We start from the raw sequence: 24,924 nt of genomic DNA on the forward strand, positions 1-24,924 counted from the left end.
AGAATATTGCATAAAACAGAATTTATGCTTACCTGATAAATTACTTTCTCCAATGGTGGTCCACGGCGTCATCCTTACTTATGGGATATTCTCTTCCCCAACAGGAAATGGCAAAGAGCCCAGCAAAGCTGGTCACATGATCCCTCCTAGGCTCCGCCTACCCCAGTCATTCGACTGACGGACAGGAGGAAATATGCATAGGAGAAACCATATGATACCGTGGTGACTGTAGTTAGAGAAAATAATTCATCAGACCTGATTAAAAAAACCAGGGCGGGCCGTGGACCGGACACACCGTTGGAGAAAGTAATTTATCAGGTAAGCATAAATTCTGTTTTCTCCAACATAGGTGTGTCCGGTCCACGGCGTCATCCTTACTTATGGGAACCAATACCAAAGCTTTAGGACACGGATGAAGGGAGGGAGCAAATCAGGTCACCTAAACTGAAGGCACCACAGCTTGCAAAACCTTTCTCCCAAAAATAGCCTCCGAAGAAGCAAAAGTATCAAATTTGTAAAATTTGGCAAAAGTGTGCAGAGAAGACCAAGTCGCTGCCTTACATATCTGGTCAACAGAAGCCTCGTTCTTGAAGGCCCATGTGGAAGCCACAGCCCTAGTGGAGTGAGCTGTGATTCTTTCAGGAGGCTGCCGTCCGGCAGTCTCATAAGCCAATCGGATAATGCTTTTAAGCCAAAAAGAAAAAGAGGTAGAAGTTGCTTTTTGACCTCTCCTTTTACCAGAATAAACAACAAACAAAGAAGATGTTTGTCTGAAATCTTTAGTAGCCTCTAAATAGAATTTTAGAGCACGGACTACGTCCAAATTGTGTAACAAACGTTCCTTCTTTGAAACTGGATTCGGACACAAAGAAGGTACAACTATCTCCTGGTTAATATTTTTGTTGGAAACAACTTTCGGAAGAAAACCAGGCTTAGTACGCAAAACCACCTTATCTGCATGGAACACCAGATAGGGCGGAGAACACTGCAGAGCAGATAACTCTGAAACTCTTCTAGCAGAAGAAATTGCAACCAAAAACAAAACTTTCCAAGATAATAACTTAATATCTACGGAATGTAAGGGTTCAAACGGAACCCCTTGAAGAACTGAAAGAACTAGATTTAGACTCCAGGGAGGAGTCAAAGGTCTGTAAAACAGGCTTGATTCTAACCAGAGCCTGAACAAATGCTTGAACATCTGGCACAGCTGCCAGCCGTTTGTGAAGTAAAACAGATAAAGCAGAGATCTGTCCCTTCAGAGAACTTGCAGATAATCCTTTCTCCAAACCTTCTTGTAGAAAGGATAGAATCTTAGGAATTTTTATCTTGTTCCATGGGAATCCTTTAGATTCACACCAACAGATATATTTTTTCCATATTTTATGGTAAATTTTTCTAGTTAAAGGCTTTCTAGCCTGAATCATAGTATCTATTACAGAATCTGAAAACCCACGCTTTGATAAAATCAAGCGTTCAATCTCCAAGCCGTCAGTTGGAGGGAGACCAGATTCGGATGTTCGAATGGACCTTGAACAAGAAGGTCCTGTCTCAAAGGTAGCTTCCATGGTGGAGCCGATGACATATTCACCAGGTCTGCATACCAAGTCCTGCGTGGCCACGCAGGAGCTATCAAGATCACCGAAGCCCTCTCCTGATTGATCCTGGCTACCAGCCTGGGAATGAGAGGAAACGGTGGGAATACATAAGCTAGGTTGAAGGTCCAAGGTGCTACTAGTGCATCTACTAGAGTCGCCTTGGGATCCCTGGATCTGGACCCGTAGCAAGGAACCTTGAAGTTCTGACGAGACGCCATCAGATCCATGTCTGGAATGCCCCATAATTGAGTTATTTGGGCAAAGATTTCCGGATGGAGTTCCCACTCCCCCGGATGGAATGTCTGACGACTCAGAAAATCCGCTTCCCAATTTTCCACTCCTGGGATGTGGATTGCAGACAAGTGGCAGGAGTGATCCTCCGCCCATTGAATTATCTTGGTCACTTCCTCCATCGCCAGGGAACTCCTTGTTCCCCCCTGATGGTTGATATATGCAACAGTCGTCATGTTGTCTGATTGAAACCTTATGAATTTGGCCTTTACTAGTTGAGGCCAAGCTTTGAGAGCACTGAATATCGCTCTCAGCTCCAGAATGTTTATCGGGAGAAGAGATTCTTCCCGAGACCATAGACCCTGAGCTTTCAGGGGTTCCCAGACCGCGCCCCAGCCCACCAGACTGGCGTCGGTCGTGACAATGACCCACTCTGGTCTGCGGAAGCTCATTCCCTGTGACAGGTTGTCCAGGATCAGCCACCAACGGAGTGAATCTCTGGTCTTTTGATCTACTTGAATCGTCGGAGACAAGTCTGTATAATCCCCATTCCACTGTCTGAGCATGCACAGTTGTAATGGTCTTAGATGAATTCGTGCAAAAGGAACTATGTCCATTGCTGCAACCATCAATCCTATTACTTCCATGCACTGCGCTATGGAAGGACGAAGAACAGAATGAAGTACTTGACAAGAGCTTAGAATTTTTGATTTTCTGACCTCTGTCAGAAAAATCCTCATTTCTAAGGAATCTATTATTGTTCCCAAGAAGGGAACTCTTGTTGACGGGGACAGAGAACTTTTTTCTTTGTTCACTTTCCATCCGTGAGATCTGAGAAAGGCTAGGACGATGTCCGTATGAGCCTTTGCTTTTGACAGAGACGACGCTTGAATCAGGATGTCGTCCAAGTAAGGCACTACTGCAATGCCCCTTGGTCTTAGAACCGCTAGAAGGGACCCTAGTACCTTTGTGAAAATTCTCGGAGCAGTGGCTAATCCGAATGGAAGTGCCACAAACTGGTAATGCTTGTCCAGAAAAGCGAACCTTAGGAACTGATGATGTTCCTTGTGGATAGGAATATGTATCCTGGATGGTGGGAAGGATCGTTCGAATGGTTTCCATTTTGAACGATGGAACCCTGAGAAATTTGTTTAGGATCTTGAGATCTAAAATTTAAACACCAAAAAACTCTTAACCATCTCCGTGGAGATGTTGCCTGTGCAACGGCAAAGAGAATGACTGGGGTAGGCGGAGCCTAGGAGGGATCATGTGACCAGCTTTGCTGGGCTCTTTGCCATTTCCTGTTGGGGAAGAGAATATCCCATAAGTAAGGATGACGCCGTGGACCGGACACACCTATGTTGGAGAAATATGTTTTTACACGTTTTCATCTACGTTACTACCAAGGGCTCCAATGCACACACACATATATATATATATATATATATATATATATATATATATGTGTATATATATATATATGTCTTATGTGTGTACATATGTATTTATGTGTTTATATGTCTGTAAATACATATATACACATATAAATACATATGTTCCCACATATACACACAACCATATATACAGGTATATATATCTTTAGTCATGTATATGTATGAATCTCTATGCTAAAGCCTTTTGCCTACCTTTTTTTGCTGAGATTTCATATCTTTGAGCCTTTATAAAAAAATTTGTGCAGTATTTTGTAAATATTTTTTTTAGATGGTGTTATTATGAGTGTAACTATACTTTATAATGTATTTTTGATATTTTTGTGAGACAGTTGACCAGAGCTCTGAGGACCAGGCAATCAATCTAGCGTAAATCGTGATTGTGCTAAAGCGATCACACTTGCTTTCAACTCGTAATACCAGCGGTAAGCCTGACGCACACAAACAACCGCTATAAACCCCTTATTGCTTGTGCGCAAACGTTTGCGCCCCACTCTTAATCTGGCCCATTATAGGGGACTTTTAACTTAATGGGAAATGAAAGTAATTTTTATACATGGAACAGAATCAAATCATATGGTGTAGAAGTGTTTAAAAACTGTCATTTTGTTGCAACATGTCTATGCTTTCTCACACCAGAGACATGCCTCTTAAAAATCCTCTTTAGTGCTGTAAATGTTATCTCCTTTGCTGGGGGCTTTTGCGCATATCAACCAATCAATGTGCACCATAAAGGAAAGTTAGGCTTCATAGAATGCATCCCAGCTTCCCTGGGTGGAGTGGAAAAACTAAAATTTTCAGATTTTAATTACAGAAATTACAGGTAAATTAATATAAATAATAAAATTACAATTACAATGTTGTTTCACTAATGTCACTTTAAGAGGACAATTAACACCTTGAGATTTTTATATAAATGGTTTAGTTATGATTTAAAAATAATTTTGCCCCCATTTCATGTTATTTGGCTCTATCAATCAAGACATTTCTAATTCTCAGAACATAAAAAGCACCTGCTGACTTATTAGGCTAACCCTGCTACATATACATACCTAATTGGCTTTAACAATAGCAACTGCAAAACAGAGTACTTTATACTAAAATGATGACTGTTGCTAGCCTTGTTGTCTGCAGACTAAAGCCCAGATTGGCTCCTCCAAATGACGCAAATGGTGGGTGGAATTTGGCTATTGAAAAAATAATAGCAGGTAAAAAGGATAAAGATTATTTTTAGAAAAATGTTAATGCTTGTCTGATAAGTTATTGTTTAGCAGCATAATATAAATATCTTCCAATTACAAGGTGTTTAATGTCCCTTTAATATGTGTTATATACAAGTTAGCATATGTAACCAAAACCCCTTATACAGAATACTCATATTCCTTTAAAGGAACAGTGTACTATAAAATGTTCTCCCCTTTAATGTGCTCCCAGTGATTCATTTTACCTGTTAGGTTGTATGAAATAGCTTATAAATAGTTCATTCACCTTTATTTTGTCAACTGAAATAGCTGCGTCTATTGAGGATGGGGTGGGATAGATAGGTACTAAAAATATTCATTACATTTTTTGGGGAGTTTTGTGTACAAAGACAGAGATAGAGTAAATAAGCTTTTTTTGTGCATAGAGAGTGATAAGATCAGGAGGTCTGCCCTGCTCAGCCCATTTTAATTGGTTTTGGTTTCGAAGTGCAACCACAGCTATTTCATATACAAAAATAAATCAAAATAAGCAATTGTCTACACATTTTATACTTTGTAACTGATATTAAAAGGTTATTGGGAAACAATCCTATTTATTTGAGCATTTACCCCTCTAAAAAGTCATGGTAAAGCTACAGAAATCCATACACGCATGAATTACGAAATCTCTTTTCTAAAAACCCGTAGCTTTTGTGTACAACTAGAATTCACCCAATTACATTTCCAAAAATTGCTTTTCCTTCTTTCCAATACTGGCAGTCACATATATTCTTTCAGATCTGTAATATGTTTATTATGGACAATTCCAAACACTGGAACTTTAAAGTTACATTGATAAAAACAAATAAAAAAATAATAATGATAAAAAAAAGCAAGCAGGTAACATACAAATCTGATACAGCTATACATAAGAAACAGACAATTTGAAACGTGTCTCATTTTGTAAATACATTGTTAAAAATATTTGAAAATCTGTGATATAACATTATATATAAATGTTTTTTTACTCTCCAATAACAAATAATTCTCTTGTCTCTTTTCTGAAGTCTCACTTCTTAACATAAGTATTTTTTCACACCTTCACCATCGATATTTAATTGGCTAAAACGCCTATATATCCTCTATTTTTTAAACCTATTCCAAACTGCCTTTTTTTTCAATAATGATGCATAATAGATACAGTCTTGGTCCTTTATGTAAAAAAAATTGTACCTAAGAAAGACAAAAACAACCTAATCGTGCCTATAAAAACTCAAGGTAATATGCAGAAAGAGTTTTTATCAGCAGGCACATACAGTAACAATATACATTATTGCTTAGCAGTGCTGTGGAATTTGGTTGCAGTGTTAGGAATATGAAAAAACGTGGTTTGAGCGTTGAGATATGATTGATTTTGGGGTGGTTTGCTTTTATATAGTCTGGCATGGCTCCAAATCAGTTTGAATTTACACCTGTTTTAAATACGCGTTTCAGTGATATCTTATCAGTGCCATGGGACTGATTGCAGTGCTGTATTGTATTGATTTTGTGGTGATCAGTATACACTGTGGAATGAAGCTGGCATGTAGAATGGTACTGTGTAGAGTAAGTTTGTGTGTCATTGGTTTTGGCTGGTCTGTGCGTCACAGTTAGTTTTTTGTCCATATGTCATATTGTCATGTGACGTAGTTAATTTGTATGATATATTAGCATGTTGCTGGTTTGACTTTGAAATTATATATTGTTATGTATTTGGTTTGCACAACAAATTGCCAAAACTGTTGGTTTGTCGTGTGATATATTTTAATGTGGTCTGTTTGTCTGTGAAATGGGGTTGGTTTTCATGTTGACGTGCTTGTTCTGTCTTTGAGATGGAGTTGGGTTGCATGATATATTAGCATGTTGTCGGTATGTATGTGAAATAGTGTTGTTGGCATTATATATTGTTATGTGTTTTTTTGCATGATATTTTGACATATTGTTGGTTTGTCTAAGAAATGAGGACGGTGCGTGTGATATATGTGTTTGGATGTCTGTGAAATTGGGTTGATTTGCACAGTATATTAGCATGTTGCTGGTTTGTCTGTGAAATGCGTAGCGGTAGTATGATATATTGCCATGTATTTGGTTTGTCATTGACTGAAATGTGAAGGTCTTTGTTATTTACTGGCAAGTGGTCAGCTTTTATCTGTGACATTTGGGTGGCAATTGTGAACTACTATCATGTTGGTCTGGCTGTGCAAATAAAACTCATTTGTTGTTTGGCTTGTCTGTACTAATGATTGGCATAGGATAGTTTGTCTATAGAAAGCCTATAAAATGGCTGCATTTTAGTACCTAAGACAAACAAGATTTCTTTAGAGACCATCCTGGTGTCATTTGATGATCATCAAACTACTTTAGAAGTCATTTGCACATCATCAGACATCATCAGGCTGTAAAGTCATCAACTAAGGTAAAACAATTCTGGGTGATGACTTCAGAATGATTAGCAGATTACCTTACTGATTACTTCACAAGCAAGAACAGCCAGTGATTGACTCTAGAGTCATCTCATTTAAATATTTCAGCCTGTGGGCAAACTTCAGGATGGCTTCTGATGACTAGTCTGGAGTCATTGATTACTTCAGAATGACTCCAGGAATACATGGCTTTTATGCTGTCAAGTGCTAAAGGTAGATATGAGATTTGTTTGTGGGATTGCATTGGTATGTACCTTAAACTGGCAGTAACTTGTTTTGCAACAGATTTACAACATATAAATTGATATGTGTGATAAACAGGCAGTACGTAGCTTTATCTGGGGCATATTAGTAGTAGGTAAGTCAAATCTGTGTGATAAGCTGGTGTTGTTAAGTTCTTATACAGGGTGTTCTTCGTTTTTTTTCCTCGAGTGTTCACTTGTTTCAGGTATAGGCAGCGGATTGGTTTTCAGTGATTTTTCAGTTATGTATTATAAATGTCCAATCAGAAGGCAAGTTGTTGGTTCTGAGGATCTCCCAGGAAGTTCACAAGACAAGCTGTTCTTTTGCGTGCAATGGACTCTGCTGAACTTTCTCGTTCAACCGGCTGACTCTGTATGTCTCATAATGGATATTGTGGGTTATGTCTTTAAGATCCTGCAAGTTGGATCTAAAAAAGACAAGAAACAAATACAATGATTAATCACAACAGTGGTCACATTTATTAACTTTTAGTTTACTCATTAAATATTCTAAATACATGCCTCTGTAGTTTTTTATTATTATTAATAGTTGTTAAATTATTATTATGTCAACATAGACTAAGGTAACAATAGACACAGTAAAATTGATATAAAACAGTGCTCGTTTAGAAAAATTATATATATATAGTAAATCAAAGTAAACATAAAAAATGGTGTTAAAAGCAGCAAAAAGAGTTCTACCATTTCAAAACTTAAGTTCTATTGTCACAGGATTTTTGCAGCACATGTCCTCTACTAAGGATGAGCAATAACATGAGTAACTCAGAGTGAAATCTGCTTGTTTGCCACCTTGTGGGGCAGTGTCAGGAAGTAATGGACCCTTCACAAATTAAGTTAAAAAATAAACAAAAGGTAAAATCCTTTAAAAGTGATGAGTAATACATATTGCAATGATTTCTATTAAAGTGAATGTAAACTTACGACATCTGCCCCACGGCATTGGATAGGCTTTTAAAAATGAGCCCGGGTTTAATTCATAAAATGTTTTATATTTATGTATTTGTATCAAATGTTTACCTTTTTAGAGATCCGATGGTAAGCGCAGCTCTCCTGCCCGCCATATTGTCTAATTGATTGACAGATGACGATTCTTAAAATAACTAATCCTTGTTTCTTTTAAGAATCGTCATCTGCCAATCAATTAGACAATATGATGGCCGGGAGAGTTGCGCTTATCGTCGGAGCGCTACAAAGGTAAAAATTTGCGAAAATATAAAATATTTCATGAATTAAACCTGGGCTTATTTTAAAAGTCTAATGCCATTAGACTATTAAGAAAATTTTAAAAAAGTGCCAACTAATATATTATACAAAGTTTCTGTAGGCACAATAATGGTGTGAACTTGTGGAATGCCACAATTAAAAGGGACATTCTAGTCAAAATTAAAGGGACATAAAACCCATTTTTTTTCTTTCATGATTCAGATAGATAATACAATTTTCCAATTTACTTCAATTATCAAATTATCTTAGTTTTCTTCATATCCTTTGATGAAAAGCAGAAAGGTAAGTTTAGAGGCGTGCGTGTGTCTGCAGAACTATATGCCAGCACTAAGTAGATGGCAGAACTATTTCCTGTCTTGCAGAGCTCAAGACATGTGCACGGTATCTGTCTCGATATCTTTTCAACAAAGAATAACATGAAAATTAAGCAAATTTGATAACAGAAGTAAATTGGAAACTATTTAACAAATCATGAAAGAAACATTTTGGGTTTTCATGTCCCTTTAAAATTGCATGCCCTTTCTGAATCACAGTTTAAACAATTTACAAATTTACTTTTATCATCAAATTTGCTTTGTTCTCTTGGTATTCTTTGTTGAAAGCTAAAGCTAGGTAGGCTCATATGCTCATTTCTAAGCCCTTGATGGGCCGCCTTTTATCTCACTGCATTTTGACAGGTTCATGTGTGCCATATAGATAACTGTGCTCACTCCCATGTAGTTACCTAGGAGCCAGAACTGATTGGCTAAAATGCAAGTCTGTCAAAAAACTGAAATAAGGGGGCAGTCTGCAAAGGCTTAGATACAAGGTAATCACAGAGGGAAAAAGTATATTAATATAACCGTGTTGACTGGGGGATGGGTAGTAAAGGGATTATCTATTTTTTCAACCCCTTACAGGGTACGCCCCACAAAAAATGTCACTTAAGGACCAAGGACGTACCCTGTACGTCCCCAGGCTTTTCAAGCACCGCTTCCAGCAGCTTTCATGTTATTGCATTGATGCCTCGATATTGAGGCATCCTGCAATAACATTTTTTAAACATCGGATGCAAAGAGAGTCACTCTGTGGCCCTCTTTGCATCGGCCAGCGATGGTGCTGATCGTTGGTGGGTGGGAGCCATAACTGGGAGGCGGGTGGACGGCCCATCACTGGGGATAGATCCGGATCCTGATTGTGTCCGGGATTGCGCGTGTGCGGGGCTTGGGAGCGTGCACATACATGGACACGTTATGTCCGTTGTGCAACTGCAAGGAGGGAGAGGGAAAGGGAGAACAATTTGTTTGTAAAGGGATCAGGGAGGGGGTAGTGTATTGAGGGGGGGGGGGCAGCTACACTACAGAAAATGGGATGTTTAGTATATTTACTAAAAAGGCACATATTTTAGTGAGCTGGGTACTGGCAGCCAGCTGCCAGTACTAAGATGGCGGCCATTAGGTCGAGGGGGGAGGCTGAGAGAGCTGTTTGGAGGGATCAGGGAGGTTGGGGGGGGGGGGGGGGGGTAATGGGTGATCCTACACTTATAATATATATATATATACATATATATATATATATATATATATACATATACAGGGAGTGCAGAATTATTAGGCAAGTTGTATTTTTGAGGATTAATTTTATTATTGAACAACAACCATGTTCTCAATGAACCCAAAAAACTCATTAATATCAAAGCTGAATAGTTTTGGAAGTAGTTTTTAGTTTGTTTTTAGTTATAGCTATTTTAGGGGGATATCTGTGTGTGCAGGTGACTATTACTGTGCATAATTATTAGGCAACTTAACAAAAAACAAATATATACCCATTTCAATTATTTATTTTTACCAGTGAAACCAATATAACATCTCAACATTCACAAATATAAATTTCTGACATTCAAAAACAAAACAAAAACAAATCAGTGACCAATATAGCCACCTTTCTTTGCAAGGACACTCAAAAGCCTGCCATCCATGGATATATATATAAAAGCACCATTATTTTTATACTGGCAGACTTTTTAAGCCTACAAGCTACCTGATTAACCCCTTAACTGCTGGACATAATACACATGTGGTGCGCAGCAGCATTTTGCAGCCTTCCAATTACCAAAAAGCAATGCCAAAGTCATATAAGTCTTCTATTTCTGAACAAAGGGGATCGTAGAGAAAAATTTACAACCACTTGTGCCATGATTGCACTAACGGTTTGTAAATAATTTCAGTGAGAAACATAAAATTGTAAAAAAGTTGAAATGGTGGCATGAAATATATCAAAATGGGCCTAGATTAATACTTTGGGTTGTCTACTACACTACAGCTAAAATTAACGATACAAGCTCCCTAATTAACCCCTTCACTGCTGGGCATGATACATGCGTGGTGTGCAGCAGCATTTAGCGGCCTTCTAATTACCAAAAAGCAACGCCAAAGCAATATATGTCTGCTATTTCTGAACAAAGGGGATCCCAGAGAAGCATTTACAACTATGTGTGCCATAATTGCACAAGCTGTTTGTTTTGGTTCAGGACTCTGGACAGCACTTTTTTATTGGTGGATGAATTGATCCACCAATCAGCAAGAACAACCGAAATTGTTCACCAAAAATGGGCCGGCATCTAAACTTATAGCACTAAGTGCAGCTCGCTCCTGCTGTCTGACAGAGCAGGAGCGAGCTGCACTTAGTGCTATGGCGCGGTTGAGCCGGGCTGTGACTATACAGCTGGCCCGATGCGCTGTTTGAAAAAAACAGACCCGCTCAGAAGATCACAGAGAGCGGGTCTGTAAAACAAAGGGGACATTTTGTTTTAAAACGTTTGCGCTAATATAATGTTATATAATTCTGCACTATGTGCAGAATTATATAACATTATTTTTAATGTTTACTGACACTTTAAGGGTTATTCAGGGATTCCTGACAGATATCAGTGTTCCAATGTAACTATCGCTAATTTTGAAAAAAATGGTTTGAAAAAAGCAAAGTGCTACTTGTATTTATTGCCCTATCACTTGCAAAAAAAGCAAAGAACATGTAAACATTGGGTTTTTCTAAACTCAGGACAAAATTTAGAAACTATTTAGCATGGGTGTTTTTTGATGGTTATAGATGTGCAACAGACTTTGTGGGTCAAAGTTAGAAAATGTGTGTTTTTCTTCCTTTTTTTTCCCCTCATATTTTTTTTTTTTTTTTTTTTTATAGTAATTTATAAGATATGATGAAAATAATGGTATCTTTAGAAAGTCCATTTAATGGCGAGAAAAACGGTATATAATATGTGTGGGTACAGTAAATGAGTAAGAGGAAAATTACAGCTAAACACAAACAAAAATAGTCCAGGTCCCAAACGGTCAACAAATGTAAAAGTGGTCTGGTCACTAGGGGGTTAAACAACAACAATTCTGGAGTAGACTGTCCCTTTAACCTTTCTGTTTGGAGCCTCCAGTTTGCCAAAAAGCAGAAAACTCACCTGATCAGTAAATCTCTGAGGTTAGCAAATTCACAGTGTGCCGTGTTCTCAACTGGAAGGAAAAAAAGGGAACATATAAGAATAATTTCTATGCAAAATATTTCACTCCTCTGTTTGTCTTTTTCTAACCTGTCTGTTTGTTTATTTGTCTCTGTTTATCATTCTGTCCTTTCATTCAATTATTGCTGTCTGTTTGTTCTGTCACCTGTTTGTCTGTCCATCTATTAATTCATCTTTCTCTATATATATGTAAAGCTTTATAAAACAAATATCAAAATATGTCAGATATTATTGTGTGATAATTAATTGGGCTTTAAACCATTTTAAACTATTTTTAGTTTTGGAAAAAAAAATTATACCCCTCTATTTAATAAAATTAGTTTTTGTTTTTATGCGGCTTGGGGGTTTGTCTTTTCTCTCAACAGAGCTGTGAGAGTTGTTCTTATCAGTCAGTGAGCAATATGTCCCTAAGGATTCATTTCCTGTTCATTTTAAATGAGTTTAAAGGGACACTGAACCCAATTTTGTTTCTTTCATGATTCAGATAGAGCATGCAATTTTAAGCAACTTTCTAATTTACTCCTATTATCAAATTTTCTTCATTCTCTTGATATCTTTATTTGAAAAGCAAGAATGTAAGTTTAGATGCCGGACCATTTTTGGTGAACAACCTGGGTTGTTCTTGCTGATTGGTGGATTGATTTAACCAACCAATAAACAAGTGCTGAACCAAAAAAATAACTTAGATGCAAATAAAGATAGCAAGAGAACGAAGAAAAATTGATAATAGGAGTAAATTAGAAAGTTGATTAAAATTGCATGCTCTATCTGAATCACAAAAGAAAAAATTTGGGTTCAGTGCCCCTTTAAAGGACCAGTCAACACATTAGATTTGCACAATCAACAAATGCAAGATAACAAGACAATGCAAAAGCACTTAGTCTGAACTTCAAATGAGTAGTAGATTTTTTTATAACAAATTTCAAAGTTATGTATATTTCCACTCCCCCTGTACCATGTGATAGCAATCAGCCAATCACAAATGCATATACGTATAGCCTGTGAATTCTTGCACATGCTCAGTAGGATCTGGGGACTCAAAAATTGTAAATATAAAAGACTGTGCACTTTTTTTTAATGGAAGTAAATTGGAAAGTTGTTTAAAATTGCATGCTGTATCTGAATCATGAAAAACATAATTTATGCTTACCTGATAAATTTATTTCTCTTGTAGTGTGTTCAGTCCATGGGTCATCCATTACTTATGGGATATATTCTCCTCCCCAACAGGAAGTTGCAAGAGGATCACCCAAGCAGAGCTGCTATATAGCTCCTCCCCTCACATGTCATATCCAGTCATTCGACCGAAACAAGACGAGAAAGGAGAAACCATAGGGTGCAGTGGTGACTGGAGTTTAATTAAAATTTAGAACCTGCCTTAAAAAGACAGGGCGGGCCGTGGACTGAACACACTACAAGAGAAATAAATTTATCAGGTAAGCATAAATTATGTTTTCTCTTGTTAAGTGTGTTCAGTCCACAGGTCATCCATTACTTATGGGATACCAATACCAAAGCTAAAGTACACGGATGATGGGAGGGACAAGGCAGGAACATTAAACAGAAGGAACCACTGCCTGTAGAACCTTTCTCCCAAAAACAGCCTCCGAAGAAGCAAAAGTGTCAAATTTGTAAAATTTGGAAAAAGTATGAAGTGAAGACCAAGTTGCAGCCTTGCAAATCTGTTCAACAGAGGCCTCATTCTTAAAGGTCCAGGTGGAAGCCACAGCTCTAGTGGAATGAGCTGTAATTCTTTCAGGAGGCTGCTGTCCAGCAGTCTCATAGGCTAAGCGTATTATGCTGCGAAGCCAAAAAGAGAGAGGTAGCCGAAGCCTTTTGACCTCTCCTCTGTCCAGAGTAAACGACAAACAGGGAAGAAGTTTGTCGAAAATCTTTAGTTGCCTGTAAGTAGAACTTCAGAGCACGGACCACGTCTAGATAATGCAAAAGACGTTCCTTCTTTGAAGAAGGATTAGGACATAAGGATGGAACAACAATCTCTTGAATGATATTCTTGTTAGAAACAACCTTAGGTAAAAACCCAGGTTTAGTACGCAGGACTACCTTGTCTGAATGAAAGATCAGATAAGGAGAATCACAATGTAAGGCAGATAACTCAGAGACTCTTCGAGCCGAGGAAATAGCCATCAAAAACAGAACCTTCCAAGATAAAAGCTTAATATCAATGGAATGAAGGGGTTCAAACGGAACACCCTGAAGAACTTTAAGAACCAAGTTTAAGCTCCACGGAGGAGCAACAGCTTTAAACACAGGCTTAATCCTAGCCAAAGCCTGACAAAAAGCCTGGACGTCTGGATTCTCTGCCAGACGCTTGTGTAAAAGAATAGACAGAGCAGAAATCTGTCCCTTTAGTGAACTAGCGGATAAGCCCTTTTCTAAACCCTCTTGTAGAAAAGACAATATCCTAGGAATCCTAACCTTACTCCATGAGTAACTCTTGGATTCACACCAATATAAATATTTACGCCATATCTTGTGTTAAATTTTTCTGGTAACAGGTTTCCGAGCCTGTATTAATGTATCAATAACCGAATCCGAAAACCCACGCTTTGATAGAATCAAGCGTTCAATTTCCAAGCAGTCAGCCTCTGAGAAATTAGGTTTGGATGGTTGAAAGGACCCTGAATTAGAAGGTCCTGCCTCAGGGGTAGAGACCATGGTGGACAGGATGACATGTCCACTAGGTCTGCATACCAGGTCCTGCGTGGCCACGCAGGCGCTATCAGAATCCCCGATGCTCTCTCCTGTTTGATCCTGGCAATCAGTCGAGGTAGCAACGGAAAAGGTGGAAACACATAAGCTATGTTGAAAACCCAAGGGGCTGCTAGTGCATCTACCAGCGTCGCTCCCGGGTCCCTGGACCTGGATCCGTAACAAGGAAGCTTGGCGTTCTGGCGAGATGCCATGAGATCCAGATCCGGTTTGCCCCAACGAATAATTAGTTGGGCAAATACCTCCGGGTGAAGTTCCCACTCCCCCGGATGAAAAGTCTGGCGACTTAAAAAATCCGCCTCCCAGTTCTCCACGCCTGGGATGTAGATCGCTGACAGGTTGCAAGAGTGAGACTCTGCCCAGCGAATTATCTTCGAGACTTCCAACATCGCTAGGGAACTCCTGGTTCCCCCTTGATGATTGATGTAAGCCACAGTCGTGATGTTGTCCGACTGAAATCTGATGAACCGCAGTGTTGCCAACTGAGGCCAAGCTAGAAGAGCATTGAATATTGCCCTTAATTCTAGAATGTTTATTGGGAGGAGTTTCTCCTCCTGAGTCCACGATCCCTGAGCCTTCAGGGAGTTCCAGACTGCTCCCCAGCCTAGTAGGCTGGCATCTGTTGTTACAATCGTCCAATCTGGTCTGCGAAAAGTCATTCCTTTGGACAGATGAACCCGTGACAACCACCAGAGAAGAGAATCTCTGGTCTCCTGGTCCAGATTTAGCAAAGGGGACAGATCTGAGTAATCCCCGTTCCATTGACTTAGCATGCATAGTTGCAGCGGTCTGAGATGTAGGCGCGCAAATGGCACTATGTCCATTGCCGCGACCATTAAGCCGATCACTTCCATGCACTGAGCTACTGATGGGCTTGGAATGGAGTGAAGGACACGGCAAGCATTGAGAAGCTTTGATAACCTGGACTCCGTCAGGTAAATCTTCATCTCTACAGAATCTATAAGAGTCCCTAGAAAAGGGACCCTTGTGAGTGGTAACAGAGAACTCTTTTCCACGTTCACTTTCCACCCATGCGACCTCAGAAATGCTAGAAGTATCTCTGTATGAGACTTTGCATTTTGAAAACTTGACGCTTGTATCAGAATGTCGTCTAGGTACGGAGCCACCGCTATGCCTCGTGGTCTTAGTACCGCCAGAAGAGAGCCCAGAAGCTTTGTAAAAATTCTCGGGGCCGTAGCTAACCCGAAGGGAAGCGCTACAAACTGGTAATGCCTGTCTAGAAAGGCAAACCTTAGGTACCGATAATGATCTTTGTGAATCGGTATGTGAAGGTAGGCATCCTTTAAATCCACTGTGGTCATATATTGACCCTCTTGGATCATGGGTAGGATGGACCGAATGGTTTCCATCTTGAACGATGGAACCCTTAGGAATTTGTTTAAGATTTTTAAATCTAAGATTGGTCTGAAGGTTCCCTCTTTCTTGGGAACCACAAACAGATTTGAATAAAACCCTTGCCCCTGTTCCGTCCGCGGAACTGGGTGGATCACTCCCATCACTAAGAGGTCTTGTACACATTGTAGAAATGCCTCTTTCTTTACTAGGTTTGTTGATAACCTTGACAGATGAAACCTCCCTTGTGGAGGAGAAGTTTTGAAATCCAGAAGGTATCCCTGAGATATAATCTCCAACGTCCAGGGATCCTGTACATCTCTTGCCCAAGCCTGGGCGAAGAGAGAGAGCCTGCCCCCCACTAGATCCGTGTCCGGAAAGGGGGCCCTGACTTCATGCTGTCTTAGGGGCGGAAGTAGGCTTTCTGGCCTGCCTGCCCTTGTTCCATGACTGGTTGCCTTTCCAACCCTGTCTGTAACGAGCAGTAGTTCCTTCCTGTTTTGGAGCGGAGGAAGTTGATGCTGCTCCTGCCTTGAAATTACGAAAGGCACGAAAATTAGACTGTTTGGCCTTCGATTTGGCCCTGTCCTGAGGAAGGGTGTGGCCCTTACCTCCAGTAATGTCAGCAATAATTTCCTTCAAGCCGGGCCCGAATAAGGTCTGCCCTTTGAAAGGAATGTTTAGTAATTTAGACTTAGAAGTTACATCTGCTGACCAGGATTTAAGCCAAAGCGCTCTGCGCGCCTGTATGGCGAATCCGGAATTTTTAGCCGTAAGTTTGGTTAAATGCACTACGGCATCCGAAACAAACGCGCCAGCTTAAGGGTTCTAATCTTGCTCAGAGACTCATCCAATGGTGCTGTGCGAATCGCCTCTTCCAGAGACTCAAACCAGAATGCCGCTGCAGCAGTGACAGGCGCAATGCATGCAAGAGGCTCTAATATAAAACCTTGCTGAATAAACATTTTCTTAAGGTAACCCTCTAATTTTTTATCCATTGGATCTGAGAAAGCACAGCTATCCTCCACCGGGATAGTGGTAAGCTTGGCTAAAGTAGAAACTGCTCCCTCCACCTTAGGGACCGTCTGCCATAAGTCTCGTGTGGTGGCGTCTATAGGGAACATTTTTCTAAATATCGGAGGAGGGGAAAAAGGCACACCGGGTCTATCCCACTCCTTACTAATAATCTCTGTAAGCCTCTTTGGTATAGGAAAAACGTCAGTACACACCGGCACCGCGTAGTATTTATCCAGCTTACATAATTTCTCTGGGATTGCCACCGTGTCACAATCATTCAGAGCAGCTAACACCTCCCCTAGCAACACACGGAGGTTCTCAAGCTTAAATTTAAAATTTTAAATTTCTGAATCCGGTCTCCCCGAATCAGAACCGTCACCCACAGAATGAAGCTCTCCATCCTCATGTTCTGCAAATTGTGACGCAGTATCAGACATGGCTCTCGTGTCATCGGCACGCTCTGTCCTTAACCCAGAACTGTCGCGCTTGCCTCTTAACTCTGGCATATTGTATAATACTTCTTTCATAACATTAGCCATATCATGTAAAGTGATTTGTAAGGGCCTTGATGTACTTGGCGCCTCAATCTCACGCACCTCCCGAGCGGGAGACGAAGGTACTGACACGTGAGGAGAGTTAGACGGCATAACTGCCCCCTCGTTGTCTGGTGATAATTTTTTAAGCGGTATAGATTGATTTTTCAAAGTAACATCAATACAATTGGTACACATATTTCTATTGGGCTACACAACGGCTTTTAAACATAATGAACAAGCAGATTCCTCTGTATCAGACATGTTTAAACAGACTAGCAATGAAGCTAGCAAGCTTGGAAAATACTTTCAATAAGTTTGCAAGCAATAAAAAAAACGCTGCAGCGCTTTTAAAAAAAAAAAACACAGTTGAGTAACAAAAAAATAATTCAGTTATAGTCAACAATTCTTTAAATGTATTAATTAGCAGAGGATTGCACCCATTAGCAACCAGATGATTAACCCCTCAGTACCCCAAAAAACAGATATCAAATTAATATTAAACGTTTTTATCACAGTCTAACACACTGTCACAGGTCTGCTGTGACTGATTACCTCCCTCAAAAACGAATTTTGAAGACCCCTGAGCTCTCTAGAGACGTCCTGGATCAAGGAGGAAGAAGCAGGAAGACTGTGCTAGAATTTTAACTGCGCAACAAGGCGCTAAAAAGAGGCCCCTCCCGCTCATTGACAACAGTGGGAGACCTGATATAACGGTTTCTATGCAGAAATATACGTTAGCCATGTGGAAAAAAATTCATGCCCAAAGGATTTATCACCAAAGTACCTCACAAAACGAATAACATGCCAGTAAACGTTTTGAAAATAAACTTCTTTAAATGTCATGCAAAGTTATTACTAAGCCTGCAACCAGTCGCTACCACTGCAGATAAGGCTTAAGCATTATTTCAGTATTAACAGTATTTTCACAGTCAAATTCTAGTCCCTAGAAAATAACTCTACTGTGCATACATTTATCAGCCTGATACCAGTCACTACTACTGCATTTAAGGCTGTACTTACATCATACGGGTAACAGCAGTATTTTCTTAGTCAATTCCATTCCCAGAAAATATTGTACTGCACATACCTCATTTGCGGTGGACCCCGCATGCTATTCCCATGTTCTGAAGTTACCCCACTCCTCAGAATGTCGAGAACAGCCAGTGGATCTTAGTTACGCCTGCTAAGATCATAGAAAACGCAGGCAGTTTCTTCTTCCAAATACTGCCTGAGATAGAAAAACAGCACACTCCGGTGCCATTTAAAATAACAAACTTTTGATTGAAGAATAATTAAGTAAAAACTCCAACTCCTCCCGCGACCTCCTTCTTTGTTGAGGGTTGCAAGAGAATGACTGGATATGACATGTGAGGGGAGGAGCTATATAGCAGCTCTGCTTGGGTGATCCTCTTGCAACTTCCTGTTGGGGAGGAGAATATATCCCATAAGTAATGGATGACCCGTGGACTGAACACACTTAACAAGAGAAATTTTATTTAACCTGAGTGTCCCTTTAAGCATTGTTACTTTTTTCAAGCAATAATATTAAAGGGACATTTCTGTCAAAATTGAACTGCACATAGAGGAATTACATCTTTGAATAGAAATCATTTGCAATATAAATGTATTGGCAAAAATGCTTCTAGTAAAAGTTATCACTGTTTTAGTGCTAACATTTTTCTCTGCACGTGCACGTGAAGCACAGCTAGGTATTCTCAGTGCACCAGCATTTTAAATACCGCAGCTGCTCAGAATGCCAGAACCTTAGGATCTCTGGGCAAGTGCTGTGTTTAAAATGCTCGTGCACAGTGCATACTGAGAAACCCTGTATGAAAAAAATGAAGAAAGGGTTGCAAGACCCCCATGGAGGCCAAGTGGAGGGGTCATTCTGAGGTCAGTAGGTTGGGCTATAGTAGGTTAAAGGGATACTTAACCCAAACTTTCATAAATCAGATAGAGCATGCAAGTTTAAGCAACTTTCAAATTTACACCTATTATACATTTTTATTCGTTCTATTGCTATCTTTATTTGAAAAAACAGGAATGTAAGCAAAAGAGCCGGCCCATTTTTGGTTCAGCACCTGGGTAGCTAGCTCCTGCTGATTGGTGACTAAATGTAGCAAACCAATCAGAAAGTACTACCCAGGTGCTGGACCAAAAATGGGCTGGCTCATAACCTTACAGTCCAGCTTTTTCAAATAAAGATAGCAAGAGAATGAAGAAAAGTTGATAATAGGAGTAAATTAGAAAGTTGCTTAAAATTGCCTGCTCTATCTGAATCATGAAATAAAAAAATCTGGGTTTAGTGTCCCTTTAAGTAGTGTAGGAGAGCGGGAAGGAAACATTCTCTGGACCAAAACGTGTAAGAAGAAGCTCCCTCCCACCCTCCCTTTGCCTGTTTTATGGTGGTTTGATCAGAGTTGGCATTGTTGGTACCTCCTGTTTGATTGACAGGAGAGAATGTGGCACATGGGGGCGTGACCTTCTCGGTGAGAAGGAGGTGCACGTGTTTCGGCCAGGCAAGCTCATTGGGGGGATTTTATGTAAATGTTTATTTATCTGCTTATTTGGTTATGTTATGTTTATATTATTATTGTGTTCAATAAAGCAAGCTGCGGCATTTATTCCCCATGTTATGCGTCATGTATTTATTCAAACAGAACATAGTGCCTAGTATGGGGGTCATTAAATACACTTTTGAAACAGCTATAGTATTTATTAGAAGCATTTTTGCTAATACATATATATAATAATAATAACTAGTATTTATATAGCGCCTTTCTCCCAGTGAGACTCAAACCGCTTTTTCAGCGCTCACTCACGGAATTAACCAAATCGGCAGCTGAATTGTAATAGTTGTTATTATTACCCAATTTAATGGTACTCATTTTATTGACCTCGGAAGGATGAAGGGCTGAGTATATGACAAAAATGCTTCTATTCAAAACTGAAAGGCATCCATGTGAATTTAAATTTTGGCTGGAATGTCCCTTAAAGTTGTTTAATGGTTGCTCTTTCATATGCAGATTAACATCACTTTAAAGGAATAGAACTGCATGATCTTAAAGGGACATGCCACCCACATTGTTTCTTTTATGATTTAGAAAGAGAATGCAATGTTAAACATCTTTCTAATTTACTTATATTATCTAATTTGTTTTATTCTCTTGATATTCTTTGATGAAAAGCATATCTAGATATGCTCACTAGCTGCTGATTGGTTGCTGCACATAGAAGCATCATGTGATTGGCTCACCATGTGCATTGCTTTTTCTTCAAATAAGGATATTTAAAAAATGAAGCAAAATAAATAATGGAAGTAAATTGGAATGTTGTTTAAATTTCTATTCTCTATCTGAATCATGAAAGAAAGATTTTGGGTTTAGTGGCCCTTTAAGCTACATAATAAAAAGGCAATGCAATAGCACTTACTCTGAATTTTAAATGAACAGTCATTTTTTTCTGACAAATTTCAAGATTTTCTTCAATTTGTTGCCCTCCCTGTATCATGTGACAACCATCAGCCAATCACAGACAAATATACATATACACTGTGAACTCCTACATATGCTCAGCAGTAGATGGTGCCTCAGAATGTGTCTATATAAAAAGACTGTGCACAATTTAATAATAATAATAATAATAATACATTTGAAAGTCTCTTAAAACTCCATAATGGAAGTTTCATTTTGACTCTAGGGCCCCTTTAACAGTTTAGTTTTTCTTTTGGTAACTTTTACACAAACATCTTATCCCTCAGGCACAGTAGCCTTAGGATGAATATGACAACCACAAGCTATTTTAGGGATTGGAAATGTTAAAGCTGCTGTGTATCTGACTCCACTATCATGTTTTGGCGGCTCATCAATATCAGAAATGTGGTGGTTCTGCCTCTTAGTGTCCTGGAGGGGGGTAACCATATCTGTGCTCTCCCAGCCCACATGCTGTCTGAGCTAAAGAATAATATGCAGGCTGTCACATTACCAGCACCTTTGTTAGAGAATATCATTTTAATAGAGCACTGTTGGTCCAGAGTGGAAACTGCTACTGATCCAATCAGCAGCGCTAGTTGCGCGACTCAGCTGTGTGACTAGTGCTGCTGATTGAGTCAGCAGCAGTTTTCCGTCCAGGACCAGCAGTGCTCTGTGGGTCTGGAGTGGTACTTCTACTATGTGTTTAACACCTCTGCGCGGGTTAAACCCAAAGTGGTGCAGGGTTGCTAGTCTTAAAATGGCATGCTCTAACTGACTAGGGCATATCATTTTTTAAAATATAATGGCCCTTTAAAGGGACACTGAACTAAATTTTTTTCTTTTGTGATTCAGATAGAGCATGCAATTTTAAGCAACTTTCTAATTTACAACTATCATCAATTTTTCTTCGTTCTCTTACTATCTTTATTTAAAAAGAAGGCATCTAAGCTTTTTTTTTGTTTCAGACTCTGAACAGAACTTTTTTATTGGTGGATGAATTTGTCCACCAATCAGCATGAAAAAAAAAATCTAAACTTACATTGCTGAATTTCAAATAAAGATACCAAGAGAATGAATAAAATTTGATAATAGGAGTAAATTGGAAAGTTGCTTAAAATTGCATGCTCTATCTGAATCACGAAAGAAAAAATTTGGGTTCAGTGTCCCTTTAAGTTCTTCATTGTTACATGCTTGGATGTATAATATCTATTCTTTTGAAACTTCAATAAAAAAATACTTAAATCTAAACACCTCTCGCTTTTGTGTAAAAGATTTACTTTCACCCATGATCCCTAGAGAAGCCAAAAAGCAAAATCTATAACTTAGGTTATCAAAATGCTGCAAAATTGCCTAAACCAGCTATTTCATTTGCAGCATTTGCAGGTTACAGAATTTGCTTTTTGGCTTCTCTAGGAAACGCAGGACAAACACAATTTCTATACAAAAGCAAGAGATGTTTAATGTCATTTTAAAGGAACACTCAATCAAAATTAAACTTTCATTATTCAGATAGAGCATGTGCAAGAATAAGTGTGTATGCATTTGTGAATGGCTGATGGCTGTCACATGGTACGTGTATGCATTTGTTATTGGCTGATGGCTGTCACATGGTACAGGGGGAGTGGAAAAATACCTAACTTTTAAAATTGTCAGAAAAAAAATCTACTACTCATTTGAAGTTCAGACTAAGTGCTATTGCATTGTTTTGTTATCTTGCATTTGTTGATTATGCAAATCTACTGTGTTGACTGGTTCTTTAAGAAGTGGCCGAGGCGGTTAACAAACATTCTCTATATATTGGTTATGAGGGCGTATAGTTATTCATCTACATAAAATCTGTTAGCAATTTGTTAAAATAAAAACAGTTTTTATAATTTATCCCCTTGGGCATTGTAAAGTCTGATACTAAACAGCATTGCAAGAAATGGATCCTGCCTGGTGTGCATCAGTAGGAGATATCCCGCTGTAGTACAGACTGGCTATGTCAGAAAGCAGCTGGAACCTTTCAGTTATCGCTTGCTCTCTCTGCGACCTGCCCGGCAACATCATCCACTGATGGAGAACAGATGCAGCATCTCCAAACCTTCCTATATTCTCCAAGAAACCAATAGAGACCATGAAAAAAAAAAAACTATTGATGAGAGGAGAGTGGGACCAGACATCTTTCCAAATATTAATCCACAGGTGCCCGGATAAAAAGCAGGATCCGCATTGCATGTGTGTATATGTATTATGCGTGTAAACCATTTCACGTATGGTTTAAATCTGAATTCCACACTAATGCATGAATCCGAAGCTTACTGATTGCGCTTACTGCATGGATTAACCCTGACATTGCTAGGGAATTATAAACACTTTCAGTCCAGCACGAATATTCATAGTCAGGGGGTCATGACAGCTTTTTTATAAGATAAGGTCCAGATGTCAATATAAACACCTGCGTGTTTTAGATTTCATACCTTCTACGATACCCCATTTTGTTTTACGACCTAGGACCTTTTTCCCGTTGACCTGGTGCTCTTCGTCAGTTCCTACCACAGCAAAAGGAATTTTTTCCTGTAAATGAAAAGGAGAAATATATTGAAACACATTTTCTTTATAAAAGCATAGCATATTTTTTTTTGTATTAGAGAAAAAAACATTTAAGTAAAAATACTGAACAGCATTTGTAATAGAAGACACAGGACATTGTTGTTGTCATTTGCTTAGTATAAGAAATCAACTGACAGTTTGTATTGTTTTCAACCTCATCTACTATGTTACAAATATCAGCAATTAAAGGGACAGTCTAGTCAAAATTAAACGTCATGATTCAGATAGGGCATGTAATTAGTAGAATAGTTTGCGATGTTGAGGTTGGCGGATTTAGGGGTTAATAATTTAGTTTAGAGCTGCAACAACTAATCGGCATAATCAATAATATTCGATTATGAAAATAGTTGTCAACGAATCTCATAATCGATTAGTTGTTTTGCAATTAGTTGGTCTGTGCACAACACCAGCTGCTTCACTCCGATGAGCTCCTGCACATGGTATTGTGTTTTATGGGTATGCCCTTAGCCTAAAGGACATTTTGCTTTTCACTTTCTATGGACAGTATAAGTTTATTTTTAAGTTTACAACTACTCATGACTTATGTGCAACCCAGAAATAAAATAGGAGTCATAATTTGGATTGTTTATATTAAATCAGGTGATTTGGGACTATGCTTTGCATGATATAGTGCCCAGCTTGTTATTTACACCTAGCCCCTAGATTGATGGCATTTGTTATATGAATTGATGTCACTATTACCTGTTTGCACAATTTTTAGCGGATCGCTTGATATTGCTGATTATATGTACTCTATAGATAAATGTGTAAGGCTGTGTCCTTTTACTGATATAATGGGGCATATTTATTAAAGTCTGGCGGACCTGATCCGACAGTGCGGATCAGGTCCGCCAGACTTCACTGAATACGGCAAGCAATACGCTCGCCATATTCAGCATTGCACCAACAGCTCACAAGAGCTGCTGGTGCAACGCCGCCCCCTGCAGACTCGCAGCCAATAGGCCGCCAGCAGGGGGGTGTCAATCAACCCAATCGTACTCGATCGGGTTGATTTCCGGCGATGTCTGTCCGCCTGCTCAGAGTCTTTGTGACCGCTGCTTCATAACTGCTGTTTCTGGCGAGCCTGCAGGCTCGCCAGAAACACGGGACATCAAGCTCCATATGGAGCTTGATACATATGCCCCATAGTCTTTAGCCCTTTTGCCTTTTTTTTTCTTTTCTATTTTAATTGATTGGAATATGAACCAAATTTAACCCCTGTAAGTATATATCTGCTATTTTAAGAGTGGACTAGATATTTCCCCCCCCTAACCTTATAAATGGATATTTACCACTGCATATAGA

General features: G+C 39.2%; 1 protein-coding gene across 3 annotated transcripts in view; it reads right to left on the reverse strand.

Moving 5' to 3' along the window:
• Positions 1-5,247: 5,247 nt before the first annotated feature.
• The window catches only part of SEPTIN12 (septin 12), a 387,862-nt gene continuing 368,185 nt past the window's right edge, over positions 5,248-24,924 (reverse strand). For all 3 annotated transcript variants that reach the window (XM_053694544.1, XM_053694546.1, XM_053694545.1), the window contains 3 exons: positions 23,487-23,583; positions 11,856-11,907; positions 5,248-7,590 (listed from right to left, as the gene is read on the reverse strand). In XM_053694544.1, coding sequence (XP_053550519.1) covers positions 7,467-7,590; positions 11,856-11,907; positions 23,487-23,583 — 273 coding nt within the window. In that variant the 3' untranslated portion in view covers positions 5,248-7,466. The remainder of the gene's footprint in view (positions 7,591-11,855; positions 11,908-23,486; positions 23,584-24,924) is intronic.

Source organism: Bombina bombina, chromosome 11 (genome assembly GCF_027579735.1).
Source record: "Bombina bombina isolate aBomBom1 chromosome 11, aBomBom1.pri, whole genome shotgun sequence".
Lineage (NCBI taxonomy): Eukaryota > Metazoa > Chordata > Amphibia > Anura > Bombinatoridae > Bombina > Bombina bombina.